At 35.6% G+C, this 13,927-nt stretch overlaps 1 protein-coding gene across 7 annotated transcripts in view; it reads left to right on the top strand.

Moving 5' to 3' along the window:
- The window catches only part of FGF12 (fibroblast growth factor 12), a 577,758-nt gene that overhangs the window by 383,668 nt on the left and 180,163 nt on the right, over window positions 1–13,927 (top strand). For all 7 annotated transcript variants that reach the window (XM_081537444.1, XM_081537439.1, XM_081537450.1 and 4 more), the window contains one exon: window positions 5,738–5,841. In XM_081537444.1, coding sequence (XP_081393570.1) covers window positions 5,738–5,841 — 104 coding nt within the window. The remainder of the gene's footprint in view (window positions 1–5,737; window positions 5,842–13,927) is intronic.

Below are 13,927 nucleotides of genomic sequence, written 5' to 3'. Positions count from 1 at the left end.
ATGGCAACCCACTCCAGTATTCTTGCCTGGGAAATCCATGGACAGAGGAGCCTGGTGGACTACAGTCCACGGGGTCGCAAAGAGTTGAACATGACTGAACAACTAACACTTTACATTCCTAACAACAGTTCCTGAAGTTTCTAGTTTATCTGCACCCTTGGTAACATCTGTTATCTTTTTTTCTTTTTAAATAGTGGTCATTCTAACCGGTATGAGGTGATATCTCATTGTAGTTTTGATTTGCATTTCCCTGATAATTAGTGATGTTGAATGTTTATCATGTGCTCATCATTTGTATTTCATCTTTGGAGAAATGTCTGTTTAAGTCTTTTGGCCCTTTTTAATTGGATTATTTGTATTATTATTATTATTGTTTTTTGCTATTGGGTTGTATTTATATATTTAGGATATTAACTCCTTATCAGATTATGGTTTACAGATATTTTCTTCCATTCTTTAGATTGCCTTTTCATTCTGTTGATTGTTTCCTTTGTTGTGCAGAAGGTTTACCCTTGATGTAGTCTTGTTTATTTTTGTTTATGTTGCCTGTGCTCCTGGTGTCATATCCAAGAAATCACTTCTAAGACCAATGTCAAGAAGCTTTTCCTCTATGAATTTTGCAGTTTCAGGTTTATGTTTAGATCTACAATCCATTTTGAGTTGATTTTTGAGTAAGATATGAAATAAGGGTCCAATTTCATTCTTTTGGATGTGGATATCTAATTTTCCTAACACCATTTGTTGAATAAACTATTATTTCCCTTTATTACCTCTTTTCCTTACCTTTTTCTGTGTGGTTCAGTCATTGAGTTTGTTATGAATCTCATGATCACCAACTCTGTGACTTCTTTTTTCAAAATATGAGTCAGATTTATGTAAGATTTAGAATGAAATACTCATTTTGGAAAGAACAAGTTTCAGAAGATGCTTGAATGTCATATTAGATGCTTGGACTCTTATTTGGCTTATAATTGTAGTCTTTATTCACTGTGTGTTTACTGAGATCCCAAATATAAGCAGCATATGTACCATCCTGCTTATTCTCTCTCTTAACCTCTGTCTCTCTTTCTTCCTCTCTAGCTCTCTCTTTCTCCATATTGTACAAGTGTGATCTAGATATGATGCTTATTTTGGAGAGCTTATAAACTAATTGTGGTTGGGGAAAAGGTATTTTTAAGGAAAATAAAAATTGTGACAAATATAGTCTAGATCTAGGATTAGGGGAGCTGAGAAATGAGAGAAAGCACTTGGTATTTGGTGTATCATTTCAAGCCTGGCAGGGGTTTCCATATGAAGGTGTTGGGTGAATGACATTGCAAGCACAGGCAGTGAAGTAAGGAAAAACATGAAGTTAAAAGAAAGGAGGAAGAAGATCAAACTACTAGATGCAGTAAATAAATATATTAGAATGAGTAGTGCAGTAGAGCAGAAATATAGGTTATATATAAATAACCTTGAATATTGAGCAGAGATGTTTTAAGTTTTTAATTTCCTTTCCATCTTAAAAAGCAACTTTTCTTTATACGTTCCTAGAAGTAATGTCTTTTCATGACTCTTATACTTAATAATATTTACTGAAAATAAGTACATAGAACTGGGGTAGACATTGCATAGACTTACCCTCAAGGGTCCTTAAGGAAGGAGACAGATGTGTAAGCAAATAACTCTATTACTGTGTTCCAAAAACCATTGCAGAGATATGCCCATGAAATGAATAATTATGGAAAAGGAAGCTTATCTCTCAAGGGTTTGGATAAGACTTATGGTCCAGTTAAATAGGGGAGATAGGGTTTCCAAAAACCTATCTTCCAAAAGGAGAGGGCAAAAGAACCATAAATCCAATCTAGTTTAATTAAGATCAAGGGGACACTTAGGACATGGCAAAAAGCTCTGTGAAACTGCTTATGATGAATGGAACAAGTTGCAGGTGATAAACGGGAAGTGTGGTTTACAGTCAGGTGGTAAAGGGCATTGAGGGTCAGAGTAAAGGCTTTGGATCTGTCCTGTAGATGATGAATAGTCACTTGAGGAATCAAGTAGGGAACTGACAGCAGGGAAGTGGCGTGAGTGGAGGGAAGGGACTTGGAAGCATGGTGTGGCCCAGTTGCTCTTTGAGAATGGAAAGGAAGACTGGAGATACAGGAGGGATTGTCACTAAGTAACAAAGGGCTGGAGCCAGAGTGCTGTGTGGAAGATAAATAATAGATCAGAGTAAGTCATTTGCCATTCTTCAAGATTTTAAGAGGCAGATGCAGACCCTCCCAAAGAGAATAGCTTTTAGCTTTTACCACTAAAAACTCTCATTCCAGATTGTTTACTGATTTTGTTTTTAATGAACTTGCTAAATCTCCCAAAGCATACCATCTAAAAGCCATTATCACCTTATGGTTCGTATAAAACTTTCACACAAGTTTCTTGTTTTTGTCTCTGTCTTGCTTTGGCAGTTTTCTCACTCCCCTCAGATAGGAAAAGCTTTATAGTTGCTTTTTTAATCCTGTTTTAGCTAAATGAACCAACGTCCTTCACATTTGCCCTGGGAAATCTTTACTTTAGAAAGACATTATGCACAATTTTGGATTTCATTACTTTTTTTCATAAGTATCAGTATTGAACTTGTTATTTTCCAGTGGTTGCATTTATTTACAGTGTGTAAGTATAGTTCATACCTCATGTGTTGACTCTACTTTTGTTCCCAGTGTCAATCAGTTAGAAGTAGGTTTGGCTCAGACTAAAGTAACTAAAGTAGGTTGCACAGACTAAAGTAACAAGGACTTATTTTTCTCACATAAAAGCCAGACCTGCGTAATTGAAAGCTGGACTGGTGCCATTGCTCCACAAAGTCCTCAGGGGCCCAACTCTTTACAGTTCACTTGTCATCACCCTCTCAGGGGGCATCCCTTGTTTTCATGGCCTGAGATAATCCAGCAACCCTAACCTCATCTCCATCCAAACAGCAATAGGGAAAATGGTAGGAGAGGACAAAGGACAGTTGTCTTGAAGAAAAGGATATTCAAGAGTACAAAGACATTTCTGCCTACATCTCATTGGCCAGTACTGATCCATTGCCACAGTTAGACACAGGCTATGTATGGAAATTTAGCTGAATTATGTATTATTTTCGAGAAGGTGAGAATGGCTATTGGGGGAAATTAAACTTAAAAGGGAAGGAGGAGGAAATGGGATATTTGGGACAGATAACCACATTGGAGAGCCAGAAAACCTTTGTTCAGTTGCATTTCCACCAGGATTACCTCTCTGAACCTGTTTGCTCTTCTAAAAATTAGGCTAATCATTCTGTCCTAAATTGTTCATCGTGTTGAGTGTTGAGGGTCAAATACAATGATGAATTCATCAGTGCTTTGAAAATTGTGTTGCACAAAAATAAAGTATTATTTTAAAAGTGGTAAGCGATCGTCTGAATATAAGCTGAGTAGATATAGGTCAGGTGATATGGCAATTTATATCAGACCTTATGGTTACCTTATTTGACAAGCAGAAGAATCATATGTCAATGACAACTCTTTAATAGAGAGAACACATCTCTGTTTATTTCAAGGACGTGATAGTGCATTTGATCCTTCTCTCAATTCTGCGCATTAAGAATTATTATGCCCATTTTACAGACAGGAAAACTAAAGCAGAGAGATTAAACAAAGGGCTCCAAGGCACACAGCTTCTGAGTGATGAGTTTAGAAACCACTCTGTCTATGGATCTCTCCCACTGTTTTGTAATCTGTGTTGCTGCTTTAATGTTTATACACCACACTTCTTGTTCCCCATTTGGTAAAATCTAGATCTCTAAGATAGGAGTGACAGACTCTCAGGTATTTCTCCCTACTTTATCTCCATGGTGTTCTTGCCCATTCCTCCCCAGTAGAATCAAGTCCTTCAATCTGCTAGTCCCTTCCTGTATGCATACACTACCCTGCAGAAACTCTTACTTCCTGCCCTACTATAATGTTTCTGATCTTCGCTTACTCAGCTTCTGCCCCTTCTTTACGTGTCAACTTGGGTCTCCTCTTCTGTGTGAGACATTTCTTGAACACTTTAGATGGCAGATCTTCCACTTCCCTGAACTTCTGTACATAGAGAATATATATATATATAGAGAGAGAATGCATATGTTACATTTGATTATAGAAATACATTATACACTGTATCAGATTATTCCATATGCCTTAGCTTTCTTTCCCCAGCTAGACTATAAGGTCTTATACTACTTCTCATTTCAGTAACACAAGGACAATTGTAAGAACATGGGAGGAACAAAAACAAGTCCAGATTCAAATTGCAGTAACAATTAATTCTTAAGCATCTGCTAAGATTTAGTCTCAGCTTTCATGACAGATGAGGAAAAAGATTCAAAGAGGCAAAGAGACTGGTCTGATGTCAAATATCTAGGAATTGAATACTGCTATATTAAACTTGTGGTCTTAGGCTTGATCCTTTACAACTATCAGTTGGACATTTGACTAAAAGCCAAATACTGTGTATGTGTCTGTGTCTGTGTGTCTGTGTCTGTGTCTTGTGTGTGCGTGTATGTTTGGCTTACTATTCCATGTTGAGAGAACCCCAGAAAATATACATATATATATATATATATCTTATATTCAAAACTGAGACCAGAACTGATGGGAATTTTAGCAGTAGAAAAGATAGATAAGAACTTCTAACCAAGGCAGGATGTTAAAGTGAACTACAGGGCTAATCTCTTATGTTAGAAATATTTAGTTGTTATAAATATTTCATTCATGTTCATGTTGCCGTCTATACAGCCTAGCTATATGATTGCTTTCCTCCTTTAGGTAATATGAATTCTTTCAGGATAGAGATGTTTTATGCTTATGCTCATTTTGTAGTTATCAGTGTTAACTAAAATAGTGCTATATAGGGATATATAATTTATAGAAGTACACTTTTGAAGGAATTAGATTATCTTATTTATTTTCTTTCTGATATTTATGTACCTTCTCCAAGTAGACAAGTAGACTGCTGAATATTTTCAGTAGTGGACAACACAAATATTGAAAGACTACAAACATATTCTCATTTTATCTTAGGATATTGAATTAAATTTATGAAGTTGATTTTTAATGGTTTTGTGCATAAATATGGACATATATGTATATATTTGATATACAGTATCTCCATCAGAGCTAAAGCTATCTAGCAATCATTGATCCATCTATCTACATTTATATGTAAAAACTGAAAAATAAAGAGAACTGTTCCATTTCTAGCATAGTTAAGTATAAGCCAGTGGTTTTTGTTTTCATCTTGTGTGTTTAAGACAGTGTTCAGGACCACAGGGAAGAGAAACTTTGGCATATGTTATGAAGATCACATTTTGTTTTTAATTATGATTCGAAATGTGTTTTCTTCTGTTAAGAATTTTTTGGTTCAAATTATTTGTTTGTTAGAAAAAATCATCTTATACTATTTGAGTGTATGTTCATTTCGTAGAGTGGAGATCCTGGACTCTCAGATCCATGAGGGGCTCTTGGAGTCCTTCTAGTCTAATCCCTTTATTACAGATGAGTTTATGTGATTTACCTAAAGTCACAGAGTGTTAATAATTAGTCATGCTGCAGAAACAAGAGGCCAGTTCTCCTCACTCTCAGAATCTCCCACCAACTAATATCAGTTCATAGATTTTAATCCTCAAAACAGTCATTTTAAGAAGCAAGATGATATATTCAAAAGGTCATTGATCTTTTCCTCTCTTTTTGCCCTCTAGCCCTCTTCAATCTAATCCCTGTGGGCCTGCGTGTGGTGGCCATCCAAGGGGTGAAGGCCAGCCTCTATGTGGCCATGAATGGGGAAGGCTATCTCTACAGCTCAGTAAGTACCTTGGTGTTTGTGCACGTGTGTGTCTGTGTGTGTGTGCGCGCACACACAGAAACTGGCACTGAGAGGTAATGAAGTAACCATATTTGAGGGAGAAAAATTACAAGTTGAAGCCATTTTATATTTTCTGACCCAGTGTGTCAGTGTTATTATACAGATTTTATAATTTATAATGTTAAATGATCATGCTTTGTTGAGAAAGAACTAGCAACTCTTCCTGTGATATAAAGTCTCTTTTTCTAGTTTATACTTCTAGAGGATAATCTTGTGAATTTTACCTTTTTCCTTTACGCTGTTACCTCTCTTTCAAGCACAGTGGATAGTTTAGGAAGCTGAATTCTTGAATTTGTCTGGGAATCTTCTCTGGTTTATTGTGGAGAAAAAACCTTTCAGAATAGACTGTGTTTTTGTTTGTATTTAACAAAACTGTGTAGTACCTAATGTATCAGATTCCTCAGATAAGTGGAGAATTGATGAAATGAGCTTTGGATTAGGGGCTGAGATATTTGAGTTTAATTTGCATTTTGGCTACAGTATTCCTTTGGGAAAGTTATCTCTTCTCTTTGACTTAATTTCCAAACCTTCAAAATGAGGGTATTAGGCCTCAGGCTGTCAAACATCTCTCTTAAATTTAAAACTGTTAAAATTAGGTAGCCTCAGTAGCTACATTATGAGCCCTGGCATATTTGAAAGCAGTTAATAACCTCACTCTCAAGAGAGTAATTTATGCACTGAGACAGTACACTGCACTGAATCTTGTGTGTGCATATAATTCCTGTTCTGTCATAAGGAAATTACATATTTCAGAAGAACTATCCTTGAAAACCATGGCCACAGATTTCCACCTTTCTGTCTGTGATCTCAGTAAATAGACAAAGTTATTCAGGAAGTTCACTTATGCCTACTAGATTCTCAGTTAATTATTAAACAGCTTTTATTAGACATTTTCCATAGTCAGATGAATCTCTGGTACCCTATGCTTGCTTCCACCTGTCATTCTTATTAACATTCTTAAAGTTGCTATTTTACTCCTGAACAGGTTCATATCTGAATATGCATTTATATACCAGATGTGTAAATGCACATTTTTTCAATAGTTCTACTCAAAATAATTCTTAAAGTTAAATACATTTTTTGGTTAAAACAATGGGCTTTCATTCTTAATGTGTCATAATTCTAACATTTCCTAATGTCCAATTATTGTGAGTCTGTATTTTAAATGTGAGAATTAAAATTAGAAAAAAAAGTTAGCAGGTTTTGTTTTGAATGACTCCAGTTAGTGAAACTTGAAAAAAATTTTTTTTGAATGTATTACAAGCTAAAACATTTGGGTGATCTTAGGATACTATTCATTTAAGAATTTAATCAGTCATCAAGTGAACACCTGAAGGTAGACCATATTTATGTCTCTATTTAGAAGGTTGTTATTCATTTTTATATTTATTTAAAAGATCATAATTCAGGTTGTAATTCCACACAAACTTTAGAGTTCAGATTTCTGAACCAGAAGTCATTTCCAAAGGTCTGGGAAGAAGAAAAATATAAAGTATTGTCTGACAGTGGTATTGTAGCATGTGGCAGCTGTGTAGGAGCGTGTGTGTGTGTGTGTGTGTGTGTGTGTGTGTGTGTGTGTGTGTGTGTGTGTGAAGAGGGTGGGGACTGGGAGGGGTCACTGTTGTTGGATGCAATCCCAAAGTTCCTGGGAGAGACGCTTGAATATTCAGCATGACATACCTGTACTTCATATGTGGCAGCACTTTCAGAGAAGCATTTTTTCTATCTTTGTTGCTAAGAGCTAGGCTTAAAATACAGGGATCCCATAGGAGAGATTTTAAGAAATTTTTGACTAGAGAATGTTACAGTAGGTGCTTTTTAGTAATCGATTGAACACCTTAGTAAAACCAATAATCACCTGTTGAGTTACCTGATTTGGGTACCTAGAGTTTCAGTTTTCTTCTGCGCTTAAATTTGCCTCATGCCAAGCATTTGCAACTTTTTTCCTGTGTGGTACTGCTAGGCTACTGGAACAATATTCTTAATTATAAGCATGGCATCGCTGACATAGGGCATCAGGCTTCCTACTTTCAAAATCACTCTCTAGATAGGACTAATAGTAGGAAATGCTGGTTTTTAATTTTATACCAGCTTTTCCTACTGTTAGTCCCCTTGTTAAAGGACGAAGTGGTGGTAGTCATACAGTCGTGTCCAACTCTTTGTGACCCTATGGACTGAAGCCCGCCAGGCTCCTCTGTCCATGGGATTCTCCAGGCAAGAGTACTGGAGTGGGTTGCCATTCCCTCCTCCAGGGACAGGACGAAAGGGGGCCAGTATTGGGAGAAGCACACCTGAAAGAGAATTGGGTATCGAGGCTTCATCATACTTGTTTTCCTTCCTGTGTGTGCAGCATGTCTCAGCAAGAGGGCACTAGCATGGCCAGGAGCCTTGCAGTGAGTTAAAAACAGGCTGTTACAGGCTTTCTTGAGGTGCTTTTGGTATATATTAAGGCTTGAAGTTATTTGAAAAGCAGTTTCCTACTTTATGGTAAACAATATAGCTGAGCATACCAATAAGGGCCATTACTGGAATTTGAGGCGGGGGGGGCACTGATGAGGTGTTTTTGAGAGCAAACCCTAGAGATCCTAAAGAAGCTCAGTTAGAATCCAAGAGGAATTCTCAAATGGTATCATGCATGTGGTGTCATTTACCTTGTCTGTATTCATAGTTAAGCTTGGAATTAATTCCCTTGCTACTTCTGATTCCCCTGCTCCTTTATCACAAGACAAAAGAGAGAGTAGTAAAGGCTACTACTTTACTATCAAGGACTATTACTTTACTACAATGGACTATCAGGTAGCATAGAGCTAAAGTTTTAGAATCCATTCTGAAAGTCTTTATTTTAATAGGTGATTTTAATACATAAGCATTTAATCAGATTGTTGATGCATCTGGATTTGCTTTCACCCTTGTAGTTTGCACTTTTTGCTTCTATTTTATTTTCTCACATTATTAAAATATTTTCTTATTCTATCTGTATTCTTCTGCTAGTTTGTAAATGTAGGTTATAATCCTAGTCTTTTAAGGATTTATATATTTTATCGTACATAAATAGTTTGCTGAATAATAAAATATATTTATTTCTGTCCTTCTAAACAGCTGATAGACCTTGGTATGTTTTCTTCCCTAGTAAATACTACCATCCTTGTCAGGAATTAGATTATTTACACTTTAAACTAAAATATTCACAGTTATTATTCTATAGTAAAAGTTAAATTTGTGAATCTTTAAAGTAATTTCTGTGCACATAGGTTTAGTTTTCTTGTGTATCAAATTTGGTCCTTCTGAGTTTACTTTCCTTCTAAAAAAAATCCTTTTCTGTTTGTCGGTCTATAGACTGTGAATTTCCTTTATTTCTAGTACCTGTGAAAATACTTTACTTTCAGTCTTGAATTATAGTTCAGATAGTTACAAAGTTTTTAGTAGACCTATATTTTTCCCAACACTTTGAAAATTATATTCCATTGATTTCCTGCCATCTGTTGTTGACTGTAAGAAGATTGCTGTCAGTTTAATATTCTCTTCTTTGTAGATGATCTATGTGGAAAATTAAAGAAATTTTTGCTCTTTATACTTCATGTTCTGCAAATTCACTATAATGTCTAGTTGTAAATCTATATTAAGTTGTTAGAAATTCAGAATCACTTTCAATCCAAAGAATCAGACTTCTTTAATTTTGGAAGGTTTTGACACTTCCCATATACATTTTATTTCTGTTATAATTTCCAGTCTTTTGTGCTGATAGTATTTAAATGACTTTCACTAGAAACCTGGAAATTTATCTACTCTAGAAATGATGCCAACTATTTTGTGATTTCAGTCACTGTGCTTTAAATTTTTGGATGTCTAATTGTTTCCATTCCATATCTACCTGATCTTGAATGATTTCTATTTTTACTATGTAGCTCTTTTTACAGAAAGTTATTAACTCATTTATGTCTCTGAGCATTCTTATAATACTTATTTGAATACTTATAATTCTTATAATACTTATTAGACTTTTTCATAAAGTTAATTGCTTTTGTAATGAATTCATGTTTCAATCGATGATTTTGTTAGCGTCAATTTTAGAATAAGATTCAGATTATATTAGAATTTAGAGTTAGTTCTGCATGTGTTTGAATTTTGTTCTGCAGGCCCATTTCTCTTTGTTTTTCTTTCTTCATAATTATCTTCCTTTTAAGTCTGCCCTCAATTTCCACCATATATTTGGTTGCTTCTGTGTAGCCTCTGGGGCTTCACAGGTGGCTAAATGGTAAAGAATTTGCCTGCCAATGCTGGAGACGGAGAAGTGGGTTCAATTCTTGTGTCGAGAAGATCTCCTGGAGAAGAAAATGGCAACCCACTCCAGTATTCTTGCCTGGAGAATTTCATGAACAAAGGATCCTGGCACGCTATAGCCCATGGAGTTGCAAAGAGTCTGACATGACTTAGCAACAAAATAGCAACAACAACAAATCGAACCTCCAGTGGCCTTAGTTTAGAATAAGATTTTAAGAGGCATTTCACGACTCCAACCCTAGGTTAGGAAAGGGGGCCTGGGCAAGAGTATGGCTTGGTCTTATCTCTCTCATTAGGAGGCTGTGTCTGTCATTGCATCTTGTTTAAAATAGTAGCAGCATTTTAAAAAATACAGTTTATGTACAATATTACATTAGTTTCAGATGATCTACATAGTGATTAGAAATTCACATACCTTAGAAATAATCACCATGGTAAGTCTAGTAACCACTTGTCTCCATACGGTTATTACAATATTATTGATCATATTCCTTATGCTATATATTACAACTCCGGGTCTTACTTATTCTGTAATTAAAATCTTATACCTCTTCATCCGTTCACTTATTTTGCCCAATCCTACAACCCCCTCCCATCTGACAACTACCAGTTTGTTCTCTGTATCTGTGATCTGTTTTCATTTTGTTTTGGTTGTTTGTTTTGTGTAATAGATTGCACAAATATGTGAGATCATATAGTATATGTCTATATCTGGCTTATTTCACTTAGTGTAATACTTTCCAGACTCAACCATGTTGTTGCAAATGGAATAATTTCTTTTTCTTTTAAATGTTCCATTATATATATGTGTGTGTGTCTGTGTGTTTGTGTATGTGTGTGTGTGTGTGTGTGTGTGGGTGGACACACACACTCAGTTGCTCAGTCATATCCAACTCTCTGTGACTCCATGGGCTGTAGCCTGCTGGGCTGCTTTGTACATGGGATTTCCCAGGCATGGGAGATCCTAAATGGAAATAGGAATAGCTAAATCTGATGCTTCAGCAAGAATACTGGAGTGGGTTGCCATTTCCGTCTTCGAGAGATCTTCCCAAACCAGGGATCGAACCTGTGTCTCTTATGTCTTCTGCATTGGCAGGTGATTCTTTCCCACTAGCCACCTGGGAAGCTCCCATATGTATGTATGTATTATGTATATATATGTGTGTATATATATATATATAGATAGATAGATACATACATACATATGTATATATACATCTTTTTTATACATTCATCTATTGATCGACACAGGTTGTTTCTATATCATGGCTATTGTAAATAATGCCTTAGTTAATATATTATTATTACAAAATATTGAATATAGTTCCCTGCCCTGCGGTAAACAGTAGGCCCTTGTTGTTTATATATTTTAATGTTTATTTTTAAAATCAACATTGCTTATCCTATTTGCTGTTGCAATTAAAGATGTGTGACTCCATACTGTTACAGCATAATGTCAAAAGCATAATTCTTGGCACTGCCTTTAGAATTCATACCTAAATCTGATGCTTCAGCAAGAGCAATGTTGAGATTGCAATATGATGCTGACTTTACATTGAAAAACTGAGTCAAAAGTTACTGAGAAATATAGAAGGGGTCTCTGAGGAAGAAGAAAAGAGAAAGCTGATATTGAAAGTTATTGGAAGAAGACTGCTTTATGCCCACAAAATGGCCGTAGGATTTTTTTATTTTACACCTCTAGTTTCTTTTCTTCCCCACTATCATAAATGTCCAAAGTTTCCCATCACTGAGGATAAATAAAAATTTTCTCATTTTCTGCAGCCAAAAATAACTCCCACATTTTACACTTTAGTAGGACATTCATCTGTATATTTCCTTTCTTTCTTTTGTTGGAATTATTTTCATGCCCTATCTATTAACTCTGATGCAAGTTCCTTGGAGTCAGTGATCATATTTAATATATATTTATATATACCATAGGACTTCCCAGGTGGTGCAGTGGTAAAAAATCTGCCTGCCAATGCAGGAAATGCAGGAGATGCAGGTTCCATCTCTGAGTTTGGAAGATCTCCTGGAGAAGGAAATGGCAACTCACTTCAGTATTCATGCCTGGGAAATCCCATGGACAGAGGAGCCTGGCATGCAATAGTCCTTGGGGTCACAAGAGCAACCAAGCACACACACCCATGCTTGCATCTAGAATATAGGTACAAAATAGTTACCCACTCTGGAATTTGAGTTTCTCCATCAGCTGACTTCCTCATGGAGTGTTTTGAAATTTGAATATGCAGAAATATTTCTTGGTTAATGGTGTCTCTGAAAAATCTAATATTGAAGGAGAGATGGGGAGAGAAAGGGGGAACACCTTAGCCATTAATGCCAAATGAATCATAGAGTTTTGAAGTTAATGGTGCTTGAATAGAGAGAAATCAAAAGCCAAACCACAGAGGCTTGTCCAGCAATTAGATTGTTAAATATTCAGATTAGATCATTTGCATAATTTTTCCCATATACTTGAAGTTTTCTTGAATTTTATAATATTTCTTTTTCATCCTAGGTTGATTTTTGGCTATAGTACCTAGAAAATTGCTTATTTTACCTACTTTTTTAAAACCCTCATATATATATATGTGTGTGTGTGTGTGTATATATATATATATATGTTAACTGGGTTATTTTGATCGACACAGCTCAAGAATCTGGCTGTGTTGCTTGCGAATATATGATGTGAAATCGTGTTGCTTTGCTTAGAATTAGGTTGTTTTTCTTCAGAAAGAATCAGCAGGTTATTAGTTATACTTTCTGTAAGGAATGAATGATGGTAAGCATGCATTTTTACCTTATGATGTTTTCAGTAATAAGTGGTATCGGATTTATTCCAAGAGTTTATAATTTCTGGAAAATGTTAATACTTTAGCTCCTGGGCTAGTCTTAATTGTAAATATTAGCATATGTATTTCCTGTAGCATTTTTTATGAAAAGTAAAAATAGGATTAAGCTTCTAAGAGCAGCACTAATGAGAACTTTTGCTTGAATCATTTGAAAATGATACTACAAGTTAGATTTTGTCTTTCTACTTTGCCATTGGGCACATTAGGCCAACATGTAGTCATATATCCAAAATTTCTCAGTTGTGTTTCTTAGTTCATAAGTGAATCAGTTAGTATTAAGTAGTATGTAAAAATGAAATCTTTATAAATAAAACTGAGTTTGAATCACAACTCTGCAACTTACTTCCTTTGTGTCATTGGGGAGATTTCTTAACCTTCTAGACTCAGTTTTCTTTTATATAAAATGGAGATAATAATGAAAGTACCATCTTTATAGTATTGTAGCAAGGATTAAATGAGACAATGCATGTAAAACCCTAGCATTGTGCCTAGTACACAGTCAGTGCTCAGTGTCAGCTACAAGTAGTAGTAATAGATATATTAAATAAGATGCTCATTGTAGACTAAATCAATTTCTTACCATCAGTTCATGAAGTTCACGTAGGGTAATTCTACCCTTATTTTCAGTGGTAATTCCTGGTTTGGCTAATCTAATATATTTAGCCACCCTGGCCATGGGAGGTTGGTTGCAGAGTATCTCTCATTAAGTTAGAGCCACTTAACTTCAGGCTGAAGACTTGACTTTATCTGTTGAAGCAGAGTTTCCTTTTTCGCTTTTAAACAGAATTTAGAACTGAAAGGATCAAGGGCTACAGCGTCTTAAAACTACTAGGAGAGGGACTTCCCTGATGGTCCTATGGTTAAGACTTCACCCTACAGTGCAGGGGGGTGCA

This window comes from Giraffa tippelskirchi, chromosome 2 (assembly GCF_054371585.1).
Source record: "Giraffa tippelskirchi isolate mGirTip1 chromosome 2, T2T-mGirTip1v1.2.pri, whole genome shotgun sequence".
NCBI classification, from domain to species: Eukaryota; Metazoa; Chordata; class Mammalia; order Artiodactyla; family Giraffidae; genus Giraffa; species Giraffa tippelskirchi.
Note: the sequence above shows the minus strand (reverse complement) of the source record. Positions and strands in the feature narration are given on the sequence as shown.